This window comes from Urocampus carinirostris, chromosome 12, assembly GCF_059441175.1.
Source record: "Urocampus carinirostris isolate Australia breed hairy pipefish chromosome 12, RoL_Ucar_1.0, whole genome shotgun sequence".
Classification (NCBI taxonomy): Eukaryota; Metazoa; Chordata; class Actinopteri; order Syngnathiformes; family Syngnathidae; genus Urocampus; species Urocampus carinirostris.
In genome coordinates, this window is record NC_142360.1 from 35,637,731 (window position 1) to 35,656,349 (window position 18,619).

Consider the following 18,619-nt stretch of genomic DNA (forward strand, 5'->3'; position numbering starts at 1 on the left):
TTTCCCTTATTTTTTCATCTTTGTCCTCTCGTTCTCTTTTTCACTTCTTCTTTTCTTTTTTATTGGTTTTCCTTTATTTCTTCTTTTCCTCTTTGCCTTTTTTATTTCCTTCCATTTAATTTGTTCTATTTTTGTCCTTTCTTCACTTATTGTTTTCTACCTGTTTTCTTTCTGTCTGTATTTTTCTCCTCTCTTCCTCCTCTTTTCCCTTTTTCTTTACTTACCGGTACTATTGCCTATTTTTGCACTACCGCATATTGCACTAATACCATCCCAAAACTGTATGTCACATCCTACATGCCCACATTTCTTGTGTAAATATTGTGTAGATTATAACCTTATCTTCTTTGTTCCTTTATCTTCTTTGTTTTCTTTTATCCTCACTGTTAAATGTGAACCTGGAGTGCCACGTCCAATTTCGTTGTCACACTATGCTCAACCCATTTTGTAACAATGACAATAGAGGTATATTCTATTCTATTCTATTCTTCTATTTCTCTCTTTTAGGTGCATCTTTCTCTGCTATCGGTTAGTTAGTGTGTGTAAAAGGGAAAGTGTGAAGCACATTGTAAAGAGCTTTGGGAGGTCTTCATTGAATTGAAAAGCGCTATATAAATGCAGACCATTGACATTTACATTTCTCACTTGTTTATCTCTTTTTTTTTATTTTATTCGTTTATCCTTTTTGCTTTTTCTCTTGTCTTTTACTTCCAATTTTCTCTCTTTTTTTTAATTTTCCCTTTTTGTCCTCTTTTGATCCTTTCCTCCTTTTCCCCTCTTCATTTTCTTTTCCTTTTTTCATATTTTCTCATTGTTTTCCTTTCTTTCCCTTTTCCCTCTTTTTTACGCTTTTCACTTTTTGACCCCTTTCCCCACTCTTTATTAAGCAATAACATTTTTTTAAAAAGTACTTTTAAGCTAAAAATGTTGCTCATCTCAGATCTGAACATTTTTTATTTCTCCATTCTGAAATAAACTTTTCAATAGTTCTCAGCACTGCGTGTCACATTGATAAAAATCATTTTTGGTGTGTTTTTAGGCGGGCATTCACGGCATGTGTCAGAGCAACTATGCCGTGGAGGAAAAGAAGGAAAGCAAGGAAATGCTCATCACCCAAGTTGTGGACATCAACAATTGCCGGGAGAAGGCCCAACGCTACCGGGGGATGGCAACCGCAGTCCTGGACGACCTTGCCAAAAAAGTTGCAGTATTTTTACTTCAAAATATTCCAAAAATACACCGAGAAACAGGGCAGCACTCTGTTCCTTCATCTTCTTGGCTTTTTTACCTCACTGTGAATGTGTGAAACTGGAGTGTCATGCCCAATTTCGTTGTCACAATATGTTGGCAGCACAGTGGAGCAGTGGTTAGCGCGTGTGCGGCACAGTTCATGTCTTGGGAACCTCCAGCGTGGGTTCAAATCCAGCTCCAGACTTCCTGTGCGGAGTTTGTATGTTCTCCCTGTGCTTGCGTGGGTTTCCTCCGGGCACTCTGGTTTCCTCCCACGTTCCAAAAAAAACATGCATTTCAGGTGGATTGGCCAGTCCAAATTGTCCCTAGGTGTGAATGTGAGAGCAAGTTGTCTGTCCCCGTGTGCCCTGCGATTGGCTGGCAACCCGTTCAGGGTGTCCCCTGCCCACTGCCCGATGATTGCTGGGATGGGCTCCAGCACCCCCGCAACCCTACTGAGGATAAGCGGTGTAGCTAATGAGATGAGATGAGACACCGATAAACAAACAAAACAAAACTACAATGCACCGTTGCAGGGGTCTCCAACCTGGTGCACGTGGGAACAAGATAGCACCCTGAGAGTACCTGATGAGCTTTCTCACAGGTTTTGAAAATAGCTCACCATGGATGGGTCATTGTGATTTTCCGGGAAATTTGGTTTTCTAACTGGCATGGTGGGTTAGAGGATGATGGGGTGCTATTCTAACTCAACTTCTAATAATCATAACATGGTAATTAACATAGTAACGATATAGTAAAAAAAGTTTTTGTGAAGTAACAAAAAGTAGTTCTAGTAGTTCTCAGCTACAAAAAGCTTGGGGACCCCTGCATTGTCCTTTTTAGGATTAGGAAATATATATAGATAGATAGATAGATAGATAGATAGATAGATAGATAGATAGATAGATAGATAGATAGATAGATAGATAGATAGATAGATAGATAGATAGATAGATAGATAGATAGATAGATAGATAGATAGATAGATAGATAGATAGATGGATAGATATGTCACGAACCAGGACAGTAGAACCCAATCGCGTTACGTTACTCACAATTTATTGGGGAGAAGAATCTGGGGATCGATGGTCGCGGAAGTAAATTGAAATCAAACAGATCCAGCCAAATATAAAACAGGATCAAAACACAGGCAAAAACGGAGATTCACAGGACTAGGCATATCACAAAAAGTCCAGCAGAAGTTTCACAGACGCTCTGACACCAGGCAACTCACAAGACCGGGTTTAAATAGTCCGACAGCAATCTGTCAACGCGTTTCAGCTGGTGTCAATGGGCGGGGCCAATTGGGTGCCGTGGCAACCGTGACAAAACCTGTCGCCGCACGGCGGGGACCAATTGGGGACCAATATATATACATAGATACATGTATATACATGTATATACATCATAACTGTTATTATTAATATCATTACAATTCTTGTTTTATCACTGGTATATTTTGTGGGGAAGACGAAGGGGTAGGGAGTATAAGCATTTCCTTCATACTACCCCTTTTCGAACATATTATATAACATTATTTTGTTGTTGAGTAATTTTTTTTTCAGTTTATATATAGTTTTCATTCATTTATATATATATATATATATATATATATATATATATATGTAACAGGTGTAATAATAACTTTTGTTTTTTTGAAATTCCTGCTAAAATATGTTGTATAGTTTCTGTATAAGTGTCCTGCAATGATGAGTCCAACAGTGCCACCTGCTGGTGTGTGGTAAGGTTTGGTTTGGCTTTAGACTTTGCGACAGGAAGGTGGGTTTTTTTGGCAGTCTACAACGAGCTGCCAACGGTAAGACACGATCTTGTGGTGCTCCGCAAAAAAAGTTAATTTTAAACATTAAAACGTGGTAAGCTTCTCTGCTGGCTTTGATCTCTATAAGGGGAATTAGCATTTTAGCACAACATGCAACGTCCGGCAAAACTAACATAAAAGGTGACAGAAACAAGAGAGTTCTGTTGAGATATTTGTCAGCTGTGGTTTTACATATATATGTATGATGATTTTTATATAATAATATTTTATATAATGCCATACAATACATAATTGTATCCGTAGGAAAAAAAATACATATATATGAAAAAATAAACGAAATGAAATGAAAAACTTGACGCCCTATCTTTTCTAGAGAGGAGACAACGTGGTCTCTACCCTGCGCTACGTTTACACGGTGAAAGCGACCGCAGACGGTGGCCTGATTTCTACAGCTCACGCTTTGGAACAGCAACATTTCAGTCCTTTCAACGTCAAGGGCGGAAGTTTCAAGATGAAAGCCACGTAAACAACCAACAGAAAGAATACCATTCTCGGGCCTCGCTCGTAACCGTCTTTTCCACAGGAAGGAAATCGTGCTGGTGGACGTAAAAGACGCACCAGCCTCCGCCGCTGCCGCCACTGTGCCGACGGACAACAAAGGCAATATCGTTTATAAATTCGTCCAAGCGGGGGCGCACCTTCCCATCCTCATGCAAAACTTGGACGATGTCGTACCAAAGGTGAGGATATATCCTTTTATACTTCCTTTTTTTCGTAACTTCTTTATACAACAATAATGATTCGTAATATAATGCATCAAAGCAAGTGAGCCGTTTGAGAGCCGGCTCTCTTTAATGAGTTGAGCCCAAAAAGCCGCTTCTCTAAAGACAGACGGACTTCCTTTTACTACACAACTACCACAGAATGATGCATGATGGGAAATCACCAGGCGGCAGACGCATGCGCACAGTAGCTTCAAACCGCTCGCTTCGTTTGCAACGAAAAAAACGATACCGAGATAGAGGCTACCGCGGCGAACTAGACTTGATTGATTTGCCGTTTGGTGATAGTCGGTGTATACCAGATGGTACCCATCATTGACAAGTTTGCGTTTTTCCGTACAGATTTCCTTTTACGTCGTACACGTCTTAAAATGCATAATAAACGTAATTTGTACGGCAAAAACGCACAGGTTGACAGGTATGAAGTGGGGTGCGGCACTCTATGGCACTCCCCCACGCCCCATTCTTCCTACCTAATGTGTTCAGCCCTAAACAGCTTTGATAAAAGTATATACTGTAGGTGCAGTAAAAAATGAAGCATAAGGGCTCTTCAAGTGTGGCATTGTTGGTTTTGTATCCATTAACCAGTAGGGTTGTAGGGGCACTATTTCCTGTGTTGCATCCTGGGCAAGTACAGCCTGGTGGCACCCATCCCGCTCCAGGCCAACAAATGTTTCCACCTAGTCTCGAACCAGGCACCTTTGTCATGTCAGGCGAATATGCTAACATTCTACTTTCAACTCTTAATTTTTTACTGCACCAACAGTATATGCTTTTATCAAAGCTGTTTAGGGCTGAACACATTAGGTAGGAGGAATGGGGTGTGGGAGAGTGCCGGAGAGTGACATCATGCTTGTCCTCATCTTTTTGTATTTATGTGTGTAGCAAAAAATGGTGAAAGTAAAGTCAAGTCAAGTCACATTTATTTATATGTCCCTTAATCACAAAAAATGTCTCAAAGGACTGCACAGCATTATAATCACACCGGGCAATGAAAAACTCAAAACCTCAGAGTGAAGAAAAAAGAAACCTTTAGAAGGGGCCTCACAAAGGGTAATCCCCCCTTCAGGATGACCAGTTCACTGTTCACATAAACTCCCCATCAAATTCACTTGCGATTTTAAGTCACTGATTGATACATTTGGTTTTAATCAAAAAGTTGATGTGCTCACTCATAAAGATGGGAACACTCAAGATCTTGTTCTGACCCGGGGTGTAGTAGCCACAAATGTTACAGTGTTACCATATCCTAATGCCATCTCTGATCAGTATCTTGTTTAGTAGATACTGATCAGGAAAATGTAGGCTTTACTAGTCAGAATATCCGCCCTGCAACGGCATTAGCTCTGAAAGAACCATTACCTACGGTAACTGCGGCTTTCCCTTTGTACACTGGGTCTGTTGACTCACTTACTAACAACTTTAATACCGCTTTGGTTATTGTTCTTGATTCTGTGGCGCCCCTAAGGCATACATTTCGACATAAGAAGCATACACCTTGGTTTACCGAAGAAACCAGGTCACTCAAACAAGGTAGCAGGAAACTTGAGCGAAAATGGCGCACTACAAAGATGGAGGTCTTCCGACTGGCCTAGTGTGACAGCTTGCTGAAAGTAAAGAAGAGGCTTGCTTTAAATACGGTTCAAACGCCAACCCAAACCCCTAGACAGATAATAAATATGATTTTATTCGAGCACGTCTAAGAAATGCACAAAAATGCACACGAGTTATGATGCTGCAATGATGACACGAGCCAGGAGATGGCCACAGAGAGTAAAAAAAAGTTACAAATTCCATAGAGCTCCTTTGACGTTTGAGTAAAACAAACCTTGTCGAATCAAATCAAAATTTGGTGGGATTAAAACAAAATGGTGGCATGCACGGCAGGAGATATTGAGGAAGTCTTCAATGCAGCCCAGAAACTCTTGGGCTGCACTCTGCCCAGTCTGAGTGACTTTGAATACATTACTACGACAGCAGAGCTGATTATATAAATCAAAAGTGGAAAATAAAATCCGATTTAGTGAATTTAAATATATTTTATGTGACATTTTCTCAGATTTGGCTGATTTAAATCAAAAGTTGCGAAATTAGAAAAAATTGTGGGATTAAATTCAATTTGGGTGGAAATAACTAAAATGTGGTGGAATGACTGCAACAGAAATAGAATACATTTGGTGGAATTAAACTGAATTTGATGAAATTTTACCAAATTGTGGAAGAATTAAATCCGATTCGGTGGACCTAAATTAAAACTGCATCGAAATCAAATTTGGTGAAATTAAAGCAAATGTGATAAAAATAAATCTCATTTGGCGGACTTTAATCAAAAGTGGTGGAGTTCAATCAAACTTTGTGAAACTAAATTTTTTACTGCACCAACAGTATCTACTTTTATCAAAGCTGTTCAGGGCTGAGCACATTAGGTAGGAGGAATGGGGTGTGGGGGGGAGAAATGACATAAATCAAAAGCGTTAGACTTTAATTAAAAGTGGTGAAAATAAAATCACATTAGATGGAATTAAATCAATAGAGGTTAAAAAAAATTCAATCAGGGGAAATTCAATCAAATGTCTCGGAATGTAAAAACATTTGGTGGAATTAAATCAACCCTAAACCGTGAAAACTCCGAATGTTAATTTTTGGTTTGGTACTCTTCAGGCTGTGGAGCTCATCAAAAAATTAGCCCAAGCTAACAGCTACCAAATCGACAGCGCCACCACCGAGGAAGTGATGAAGTTGTACCAGCTTCTGCGACTGGCGCCCTCCGAAGGACTGGAGGTCATGTGGAAGCAGTTGGCTGCACAAGACAACTACAGGTGCGCTATTCCAAAGTCCTCCAAACGAAATAGGCTTCAGAGGTTCAGAAGACTTTCAGAAAGGTTCTTCAAGATTTGCTCCAGATCTCAGGCGGCCCGCAAGGCCCTCTAAAGGTTTTAATCCGTCCCGCAACACTGAGAGAAGCGCAAGAGAAAAATGAGCTGCAGTTTTAAATGTGCCCACTTGATGTCGACCAAGCCAGGCACCACTCGCAAAGCAGCTGATGTAGTATCTCTGATGTAGTCTCTCTCTCTCTCTCTCTCTCTCTCTCTCTCTCTCTCTCTCTCTCTCTCTCTCTCGCTCTCTCGCTCTATCCGTCTGTCTGTCTGTATGTCTGTTTGTAGGTCTGTCTGTCTAACTCTCTCTCTGTCTGTGTGTCAATCTGTCTCTCTCTCTCTCTCTCTCTTTCTGTGTCTCTGTCTCTGCGTCTCTCTCTGTGTCTCTCTCTCTGTCTCTCTGTGTGTGTCTGTGTGTGTCTGTCTGTCTGTCTGTCTGTCTGTCTCTTTCTCTGTCTGTGTCTATCTGTCTCTTTCTCTGTCTGTCTGTCTCTTTTTCTGCATGTGTCTGTCCGTCTCTTTGTCTGTCTGTCGTTCTCTTTCTCTGTCTGTCTGTCTGTCTGTCTGTCTGTCTCTCTCTCTCTTTCCCTCTCTCTCTCTCTCTCTCTCTCTCTCTCTTTCTCTCTCTCTCTCTCTCTCTGTCTGTCTGTTTTTCTCCATGTTTCTTTTTCTTTCCCACCCACTTTTTATCTCTTCTATTTTTTCTTTCTTTCTTTCTTTATCTCTCTTTTGTTTCTTCCTTCTTTTTCCTCACTTTCCCTGTCTCTCTTTTTTGCTGGGTATTTCTCTGGATTTTTCTCTCTCTTTCTCTTCTATCTTTTTATTCTCTTTCTTTCTTTCATCCCTTTCTCTCTCTCTCTCTTCCTCTCTCTCTTGTGCTTTCCCTCTCTTTTGTGCACTTTCTATTTCTCTCACTCTTTTTCTCTGTTTCTGTCCCTCTCTTTGTCCTTTACACTCTCTCTCTTGTTCTCTCTGTCTCTCTAGTCTTCCTCTTTCTGTCTCCTTCGTTCTCTCTTGCTTTTATTCTCTCTATTTCTCTCTTTTTCTCCGTCTCTCGTTCTCTCTCTCTTTCTCTTCTATCTTTTTATCCTCTTTCTTTCTTTCATCTCTTTCTCTTTCTCTCTCTCTCTCTCTCTCTTGTGCTTTCCCTCTCTTTTGTGCACTTTCTGTTTCTCTCACTCGTTTTCTCTGTTTCTGTCCCTCTCTCTTTCCTTTACACTGTCTCTCTTGTTCTCTCTCTGTCTCTCCTGTCTTCCTCTCTCTGTCTTCTTTGTTCTCTCTTGCTTTTTATTTCACTATTTATCTCTTTTTCTTAGTCTCTCGCTCTCTTTCTCTTTCTCTTCTGTCTTTTTTCCTCTTTCATTCTTTTGATCTTCCATTCTTTCATCTCTTTCTCTCTCTCTCTCTTGTGCTTTCCCTCTCTTTTGTGCACTTTCTATTTCTCTCACTCTTTTTCTCTGTTTCTGTCCCTCTCTCTTTCTTTTACATTGTCTCTCTTGTTCTCTCTCTGTCTCTCCTGTCTTCCTCTCTCTGTCTTCTTTGTTCTCTCTTGCCTTTTATCTCACTATTTCTCTTTTTTCTCAGTCTCTTGTTCTCTCTCTCTTTCTCTTCTGTCATTTTTTTCTCTTTCATTCTTTTGATTTGTCTTTCTTTCATCTCTTTTTTTCTCTCTTGTGCTTTCCCTCTCATTTGTGCATTTTCTATTTATCTTACTCTTTTTCTGTCCCTCTCTCTTTCTTTTACACTCTCTCTCTCTTGTTCTCTCTCTCTGTCTCTCTGGTCTTCCTCGCTCTGTCTCCTTTGTTCTCACTTTTTATCTCTCGTTCTCTCTCTCTTTCTCTAAAACCTACGAGTCCGACCCCTTAATATTTTTTTCTAGCATGTGCCCCCCAGCTAAAATAGGTCTGACCCTCCTGCTCTAAATGAATTCATCAAGATTATCTTTGATTTGATATTAGACGCTGGTTCCTAAACACGATCGTAGAAGTCAACGACGCCAGAATCCTGAAGTTCCTGCAAAAGAGGTTCCAGGAACGAGACGTGACCGCATCCGAGGCCTTCCAAACCCTCTTGTTGGCCTTCCAGCATCTCGAACCGACTCCCGAATTGGTCGAGATGGCACAAGTAAGGACGGAATGTGGAAAATCTGGCAAAAACTGTTTGAAAAGCCAGTCTGGAATCCATGTGTTCTTTCTCTCAGGAGTTCTTGACCCTGCCCTTTAGTAAATCCAACGTTTTGGTGTGGCAAACCGTGGCTCTTTCTTACGGTTCACTGGTTTACAAGCACTGTGCCTACAACAACCCTTGCCCGGTTGCTGCGATTCAGGTAACTGGAAAATCGGAATTCTTCTTTTTCTTCTTCTACTTCTACATTGTCCGAATAATGGACTGTTTATTGGCCAAAAGCTTATTTAATTTTTCTTTAAAAACCTCCAGGGCTCCATGCCCTTACAAACTGTCGTATTTTCCCTTACAAAATAATCTTACACCATATATATTTTTTTCAAACGTGTTTATTTATGTAGGTAGATAGACAGACAGACAGACAGACAGACAGACAGACAGACAGACAGACAGACAGACAGACAGATAGATAGATAGATAGATAGATAGATAGATAGATAGATAGATAGATAGATAGATAGATAGATAGATAGATAGATAGATAGATAGATAGATAGATAGATAGATAGATAGATAGATAGATAGATAGATAGATAGATAGATAGATAGATAGATAGATAGATAGATAGATAGATAGATAGATAGATAGATAGATAGATAGATAGATAGATAAAGAGAGATAGATAGATACATAGATAGATAGATAGATAGATAGATAGATAGATAGATAGATAGAGAGATAGATAGATACATAGATAGATAGATAGATGGATAGATAGATAGATAGATAGATAGATAGATAGATAGATAGATAGATAGATAGATAGATAGATAGATAGATAGATAGATAGATAGATAGATAGATAGATAGATAGATAGATAGATAGATAGATAGATAGATAGATACTTTCTTCATCCCCGAAGGGAATTTCCCATTTCCAGCAGCATCCCTGAGCTGAGAACAATACAATAATAAAGCAAAAAGAATACAATATACAAATACCCAGTGTGACGTGCAAATGCCCACTGTAGCGTGTTATATAGAATATCTAAATAGTGCTACACAGAATACATATTGCAATAAAATTCGGTAATATGCAATGTAGGTGGTGTGGTTTAATGTGGGCTTTTACTCTGCCGGGTAGAGTTAAAGAGCCTCATGGCATGAGGAAGAAAAGATCTCTTCAGTCTGTCCGAGCTCGCTCGTTTTCCTAGCTTTCCTAGCCATGTAGTTTAACATGTTGTATTGTACATGTGTTTCGTTATATCATATATATTGTTGATTAACATTTTGTTTTGAGATACTGAGTTGCTCGACATGAATGAGGTTTATTATAAAAAAAGTTCAAAAATGAAGTCGCTTGGACGTTCACTGTAGAAGGAAAAGAAACATGCAAATATAATTAATATATAATTAATTCTTATTCAAATTATGAATTCATTTTCTGCATTCAATTATTGTTGGTAATATACTGATTAAAGGGATAAACACAAACCTGTCTTTTTTCATTTTCTCTTTTTATACTTCCATTTTTTCTTAACTTCTTTATACAACATAATAATTCGTAATATAATGCATCAAAGCAAGTGAGCCGTTTGAGAGCCGGCTCTCTTTCATGAGTTGAGCCGAAAAAGCCGGTTCTCTAAAAAGAGACGGACTTCCTTTCACTACACCAAACCACTCGCTTCGATTGCAACAAAAAAAAAGATACCGAGATGGAGGCTACCGCGGCGAACTCGTTTGACTTGATTGATTTGCCGTTTGGTGATAGTCGGTGTATACCGGATGGTACCCATCATTGACAAATTTGCGTTTTTCCGTACAGATTTTCTCGTACGTCGTACACGTCTTAAAATGCATCATAAACGTACTTTGTACGTCAAAAACTTACAGGTTGACAGGTATGAAATACAGACCGATGTGAAGCAAAGAAACCATAGAAATCGATACCAAATCATACAATGAAAAAATTCTTCTGGCATAATGTTAATGCTAAAGTGAAACCGCCATAACTGGAATATAGAGTAAAAAAAAACAATAATTGTTAGCAATACATTTTAATGTGAATCATCTGAAAAAAAGAACAAATAACCATTAAGACATTTTAAATCTAGATATAAGAACAATTTATATCATTCCATCCATCCATTATCTGCACCGTTTATCCTCAGTAGGGTCGCGGGGGATAGCAGTCTATAAAACAGATTATAAGGACAACTTATGCTAGTCAAAAAGTCTTTGAAACCGAATATCAGGACAATTTATATCAAAAAGTATAAAACTGAATAAAAAGACAACTTTGGTTGGTTTGATCGCTTAACCACTAGGGTTTTAGGGGCACCATTCAATGTGGTATGTCTTGGGCAAGTACAGCCTGGGGACGCCCATCCCTCTCCAGAACCAAACAACTTATTGCAGTCATGAAGTCTTTAGATAGATAGATAGATAGATAGATAGATAGATAGATAGATAGATAGATAGATAGATAGATAGATAGATAGATACTTTGTTCATCCCCGAAGGGAAATTCACATTTAAAACTGAAGGGTAATTTACCTCGGTCAAACAGTCTGTAAAACTGAAGGACTATTGAAGTCAAATGGTCTGTAAAACTGAAGGACTATTGAAGTCAAATAGTCTGTAAAACTAAAGGACTATTGAAGTCAAATGGTGGATGAAACTGATACAAGACAAGACCTTTAAGTCCTTCCCTTTCACAGCCACTCCTGGACTTTGCGACTGAAAGTCTGAAGAAAAACAACGAGACGCACATGGTCCTGGCCCTGAAAGCCCTAGGCAATGCGGGTCACCCTAGCAGCATCAAGACCATCATGCGATTCCTGCCTGGTGTGTCTGCTAACCCCGTGGACCTTCCCCTTCGCGTGCAGAGTGCCGCCGTCCAGTCCTTGAGACTCATTGCCGCTCGAGACCCCCACAGTGTAAGACCGCAAAACACTAGGTTCTGAAACCCCAACTATATCTGAGCATGTCTGTTTTTTCAGGTCCAACTGATCGCCATGAGTCTGTACCTGCAAAAAGCTGTCCCTGCGGAACTGCGCATGTTGGCCTTCATGATTTTGTTTGAGACTAAACCGTCCATGGCCCTGGTGTCCACCGTGGCCGCCCATCTCCAGGAGGAGAAGGACCTTCATGTTGTCAGTTTTACGTACTCATACCTGAGAAGCATGGCCAAATCTAGGACTCCTGACAACGCCTTCCTGTGGGTGAACCGATGAAAAATCAGGGGTCGACAAAACGTCTTTAAGGTCTCTTCTTTGTGATGTTCTAAAGGTCTACTGCCTGTAATGTGGCGGTAAAGATCCTGGCCCCGAAATTCGGCCGCCTCACCTACCGTTACAGCAAGGCGATGCGACTGGACTGGTTTAACGGTATGTTGATTTAAGTTCCGGGTATGTTGACTTAAGCTCCGTTTTGCAGATGTATCGTAAAATCTGGACTATAGAGCGCACCTGATTGTAAGCCGCACGCACTACATTTTGAGGGCATTAATGGTATTGTCCTTACACAAGCCGCACCTGTATATAAGCCGCATGCGCCCACATTAAAACATGTAGCAAAGTCAAAAGCTTATCCCAAATTTGACCAGGTGCCGCGACTATAAATTTAGTATACAATCCAAACACCACAATCCAGACCATGAACTGAAAATGGTACCTGTAATTAGAATTTAATGCAGACCTTTAAAGTCCGGGTCCCGTTGAAAGTAATCCAATGAAAAAAATGTATATTTCCCAAGTTAAGGGTGGGAAAAATATATACCTGTCACAGGACCGGACCAGATCAGAGGCAGAAGGCAGGAAGGGTGAACTCATTCGCGTTAACGATCAATTACTTTTATTAAGGAAATAAAAGTCGTCCAACACTCAGGGACAAAAACAAAAACAGGCTTACAGGCAAACAGGAACTCGGACTAGGAATACTCACAAAACAGGCTTTCACTCAGAACGGGCAAGTACAGGATTCCTCAAGTCAAACAGAACAGAATAATGCAAAGTAATGCAATGAACCCGCAACCGGCAATCCCCAAAACCCGCCTTTAAGAAGCACACACGCAAATTAGGAAATCTGCTACAGCCGGTGCCAAGGGGGCGGGGCCAGCCGGTCGCCACGGCGACCATGCTGGACATGACAATACCGGTATCCACTATTGTCCGCTGCAACAACAAACAGATTTAATTAAGCTTCACCCCACTTCCCGTCAGCCCGCGTTTGCTCCGCCCCTTCTTTTTGATTCGCTCGTAGAAAACATATCAGAATATGTCTCTAAAATAAATAGATTACAAAAATATACAGTTGCAAATACATATTATACATGGTTACACATATTTACAAAGAAAGACGGTACACCGAGAGAGTTTTCAAAGCTTTAATAATAATAATATAATTTTCATCCCAAACCGTGCCTGTGAAAGGTACCAACGCGCTACTAATAACACACTCGCTACGCATCATGCGTAACTTTTAAAACAAAGCCATACATAATGGATAATGAATAACGAAGATAGATCAATAACCCTTAAAAACCCCTCACGGTTAACCGTTCTTATCATCTTTCTCCTTACAACTGCCGCCATCAAGGGCGACTTCCTCATTTTTTAGACTGACAATTCGTACGCAAACTAAGAGGATGCCCTCTACCTCGGCGCACTTATTCCACCGGTCTAAATCTTACCTTTTCTACTCGAGCGCCGCTGGTGGCAGTTATAAAAATTACATAAATTGGCCGCTTCACTGAATAAGCCGCAGGGTTGAACGTTTGGGAAAAAGGAGCGGCTTATAGTCCGGAATTTACGGTAAATATTCCTTAGATCAGGGGTGTCAAACTCAATCGCACAGAGGGCCAGAACTCAAACCACACCTTTAGTCCCAGGCCGAACAGGATAAATATTTATTGAATACACTAAAACTTGAATTTTTTTTCAACATAAATTTGAATTACAAGAAGACAAGAAGGGCAGCACGGCGGCGCAGTGGTTAGCGCTTGTGCGGCACAGTTAAATGTCTCGGGAACCTGTCGTGGGTTCAAATCCAGCTCCAGACTTCCTGTGCGGAGTTTGTATGTTCTCCCCGTGCTTGCGTGGGTTTCCTCCGGGCACTCCGGTTTCCTCCCACATTCCAAAGACATGCATTTCAGGTGGATTGGCCGGTCCAAATTGTCCCTAGGTGTGAATGAGCGAATGAGCTGTCTGTCCCTGTGTGCCCTGCGACTGGCTGGCAACCAGTTCAGGGTGTCCCCTGCCCACTGCCCGGAGATGGCTGGGATGGGCTCCAGCCCCCCCCCCGCGACCCTCATGAGGATAAGCGGTACGGCTAATGAGATGAGATGAGAAGACAAGAATATGATTCCTGAATAATTATAAATACCTTGAAATACTTTGCTCTCCATAAATATATCTCCTGTCGAAACTATACAAATTCAGAAAATGAACAAAATGGAAATATTAATCAAATTGGTGCTTTTCACTTTGGGATTTTGTTTGGTGAAAAACATCTGCTGGATCTTCATATTCTTCTTTAACCTTTCAACTTTGTTTCACATTTGTTTCACATCAACCTTTCTTTTAGTCATCATGCTTCCGATCTCCTCTTTTTTCCACTCGGTCGCTTTACTTCCACATCCTCTCACATTTAGAGACCCTATAACCAATGTTCCCTCTAATTTTCCACGGGTCTTAGCGTTCACACAAAGTCGGTGAGCAACGCTTGAAACAACAGTGAGCAACGGCAATCCCAAGGGTGGCAACTAACTAACGTCGTTTGTTCTTACAATTCTTTCACAAGATATCCATTTCATTTTATTTCCTGATATATTTTGTCGCATAATATTAACATTTTTGGGGGTTTATTTAGCCGGTTGTAAGATACAGAACCGTACTTAATCACATTTTAAGTGGAAGGACAATGTTTGCAACAAGATTCACTTGATATTATTGGAAATTATTTGAATGCAACACATTTTTTTTCTTCTTTTTTCCATGTTTTTTTTCTATTTTTAAAAAAATTCCTTTTAAAAAAATGTCTTTATTTTTTCCGAGCTGTTACTTTTTTCTTTTGTTCTCGATTTACTTTTTTCCTACATTTCTTTCTTTTCTTTTTTTCTGGCTTTTTTTCTAAATTTTTCCTTCATTTTTTTCTCTTCCTTTTGTTTCTTTTTTTCTTAGCTTTTCACTACTTTTTCATTTTGGTATTTTTTTCTTCTATTCCCCTTTCCTTTAAGTCATTTTGTGCATAATTTATATTTGGTCATGTTGGGATTAAAGAAGCAAAAACAAGAGCCGTTTAGGACCCGAAAGAGCCGGTTCATTTTAGTGAGCCGAGCCGAAGAAGCCGGTTCCCCGACAAACTCTACTAACTTTACTCAACTTCGTTCTACTTTGACCCGACTTCAAAATACCGCATTTAGGACACAACGACAGGGCAACCCGTGTATTTTGACCTTCATGCACTGTAACTTTGACTTAAGTCGCTTCTTAATTAGTCATTTTGAGCCCTGATTTTTGTGCGCTGGCTAGATTTTCTTGTGCGCTATGAATGTGCGAGCAGTGCAGGGAACACTGCCTATAACTAGACCCCCTTTCTTTGCCTTGCTGTCTCTTAGGGAGTAGAAATAGATAGAAAAGGATCTCCTTAACCTTTCAACTTTCTGTATATGCTGTTCTGCGTTCAGGTTTTTTTATCTTATCCTAATGCTTTGTCTCGTAGTGCTGTTTTGCATGAAATTCCTTAATAACAGCCACATTAGCATATAGGTTTACCAGCAATCTCAGTAAACATATATCCAGCCACTCTTCTGTTTTGAAAGACTCAGTTTTCCGAATCCGTTTTTCTCCCGGCAATTGTGAGAGTTTACCATCAGCAACAGAAACGTCACCCTGCTTTTTTCCATTTAGCCTTCCATTACATGGTGATAGATTATCTTCTCCGCTTCCTGACACGAAAGACTCACTATTAATGAAATTGTCTGTCTTTGTTTTTCAGCTGGTTGACGTTTTGTTTGACAGTAAATAGTTTTAAAAGTGGTTGCGCTCCTCAGGCTAAAGCTAACTCGAATGACCCAGGAACATTTTCCGGAAGTCTTATGGCGGCAGCGGAAGCGCTGCATCGTGGGATTTGTAGTTTGAGAGTTATCGGCGTTTCATAGAGCCGGGACATTATAGTCAGGGTTGGGTAGGGTTACTTTAACTTGATTACTTTCAATTACTTTTGCATTACTCCGATACCAAATATGCTAATAAAAAACAAAAGAAACTAAATATGAATAAAATGATGACTCACAACACGTGGTAAGCTTTCTCTCCTGGCTTTGATCTCTTTGATCTCCGGCAAAACGAACATAAAATGTGACAGAAACAAAATGAAAATAAATCCAACATCATTTTTGCCGTTCCATGTATTCCGTTACTCCCCAAGCCTGCCAAAGAATTTAGTCATTTTATTCATATTTAGTTTATTTTGTCTTTTATTAGCATATTTGATATTGGAGTCATCCAAAAGTAATTGAAAGTAATCAAGTTAAAGTAACCCTACCCAACCCTGATTATAGAAGATGTATATAAAATGATTTCCCGGGCCGCATATAATTGTACACCGGGCGGGATGTGGCCCGCGGGCTGTGAGTTTGACACCTATGCCTTAGATCCTGTTTTATGGACTGTTTAACCGACCCAAATTGTCCCAAAAGTCAGTTTTAAATTGTTTGATGTAAATTGTCCTTACATTCAGTTTTAAATGATTTATATCTTAAAGACTGTTCGACAGTACCAAATTGTCCTTAGACTCAGTTATAAAAACTGTTTGACTGAGGGAAATTGTTTTATAGACAATTTGACAGACAAAAATTGTCCTAACAATCTGTCTTAAAGACTGAGGTAAATTGTCCTTGACATTCAGTTTTAAAGACTGTGGGGACAATTTATGCCTGTAAAACGGTCTAAAAAACTGACCCGAGAAATTTTACATGAGTAAAACATTCAATTGAATACACTTTCTATCTGTCAAACTTAAATTAAGTTTTTAAGTCAAGTCATTTTTATTTGTATTGCCCTTAATCACAAAGAGTCTCAAAGGGCTTCACAGGTTATTACACAGACTATTTTTCAGACTATTATGACACCATCCCCTGATCTGGAACCAACATGAGGGCAAGGAAAAACTCAAAAACCTCAGATGTCAATTGTCTTCACATTCAGTTTTAAAGACTTTTAGAGACGTAAAGTATTTTTATATTCAGTCTTTGTCATGTCCTGCATGGTCGCCATGACACCCAGCTGGTCCCGCCCCTTGACACCGGCTGACACAGATTGACTTAATTGCGTGTGGGATTCTTAAGGACTCGAGGAAAAACCTCTTCATGCCCGTTTGTTCTGAGTGATTGCCTGTAAGCCTGTTTTTGTTTTGTCTTTGGTCCCTGCGTGCTGGACAACTTTTATTTTCAAAATAAAAGTAACAGATCGTAACGCAAATGAGTTCACATTCCCTGCCTCCTGGCCCGTTCCCTGACAGTCTTATAGACTTTTTGACAAAAATTGTCCTTAAATTCAGTTTTATAGATTTTATGACTGATCTCAGTTCTCACGTTTCAGATGATCTACTTCTCGGCACAGCCGCAGAGTTTTTCATGCTGAGAAACTCAACAGAAACCGTCCCAACGGAAGTCATGATGAAAGGAAAACTGTATTTCCTGGGTAGAATTCTTCAGCTATTGGAGGTATAGTGTCCCAAGATCATTCGAAGACAAATGTTTTTGATACTGATGTGTTTCTCTATTCAAGACGGGCGTCCGTATCGAAGGGATCAAGGAAATATTTGCGGCCATCAGGCCTGAACTCAGAGGAGATTTGAGAGACCTTCAGACCATTTATCACCAGGTTGTCTCTTTAATATTCAAATGTGTTGATGAGTATCTAACAAATTAGTTTTACAGCTTCAAAACCTGGAAACACATACCAGGGACAAACCGCTTCTTGAGTTCTACTCCCGGGCTTCTGGACAAGAGTGGTTCTTCGCCGATGTCAACCGAGATCTTCTTCGCAGGATCCTCAACGTGAGTCCAAAAATCTCACGAAATCCAGTGTTGGGAATTAAATATCAAAATGTACCGTTTACCAAGTTGTTTGAATTAGTTATCTGACTCCATTAACCAAACACGACCTACATTCACCCAACAATTTTTGCGCACTCGTTTCTTGAGGGGAAAATATGAACAAGAAAGACGATATTTTCACACGGGGGCAGATTTCATTTCATTAACAATTTAACTACCGTAAATTCCGGACTATAGAGCGCACCAGATTATAAACCACACCAGCCATATTTTAAGAGGATAACGGCGTTTGTACTTACACAAGCCGCACCTGTATATAAGCCGCATGCGCCCACACTAAAACATGTTACACAATCACAAAATTAACCCAAATTCTACTTTAAGTCCCGCGATTTTAACTGAACATAAGGTACACAGTTCTAAAACCATGGCCGGCCAAATAATGGAAAATGATACTGGTACTTAATATTTAATGCAGAACTGGAGAGTCCGGGTCCCGTTCAAAGTAATCCAAGGAAAAAAAGTGTATATTTCCAAAGGTAAGGGTGGGAAAAATGTATATCCACTATTGTCTTCCGTGTCCACAAACACTCACCCTTACTGGTCTCCACTTCCCATCAGCCCCCGTGGTTTTTGCCCCTTCTTTTTGATTCGTCCATGGAAAACATATCAGAATAAGTCTCTAAAATAAATACATTACAAAAATATACAAGTGCAAATACATATTATACATGGTTACACATATTTACAAAGAAAGACAGT

The 18,619-nt window shown here is 39.9% G+C and overlaps 1 protein-coding gene across 1 annotated transcript in view; it reads left to right on the forward strand.

Annotated features, from left to right (window-relative positions):
• The window catches only part of vtg3 (vitellogenin 3, phosvitinless), a 39,322-nt gene that overhangs the window by 10,534 nt on the left and 10,169 nt on the right, over window positions 1–18,619 (forward strand). The window contains 12 exon segments of the mRNA XM_088350495.1: window positions 1,040–1,201; window positions 3,384–3,532; window positions 3,594–3,750; window positions 6,454–6,611; window positions 8,627–8,792; window positions 8,869–8,994; window positions 11,514–11,732; window positions 11,796–12,013; window positions 12,085–12,182; window positions 17,397–17,521; window positions 17,586–17,681; window positions 17,738–17,857. Coding sequence (XP_088206621.1) covers window positions 1,040–1,201; window positions 3,384–3,532; window positions 3,594–3,750; window positions 6,454–6,611; window positions 8,627–8,792; window positions 8,869–8,994; window positions 11,514–11,732; window positions 11,796–12,013; window positions 12,085–12,182; window positions 17,397–17,521; window positions 17,586–17,681; window positions 17,738–17,857 — 1,794 coding nt within the window.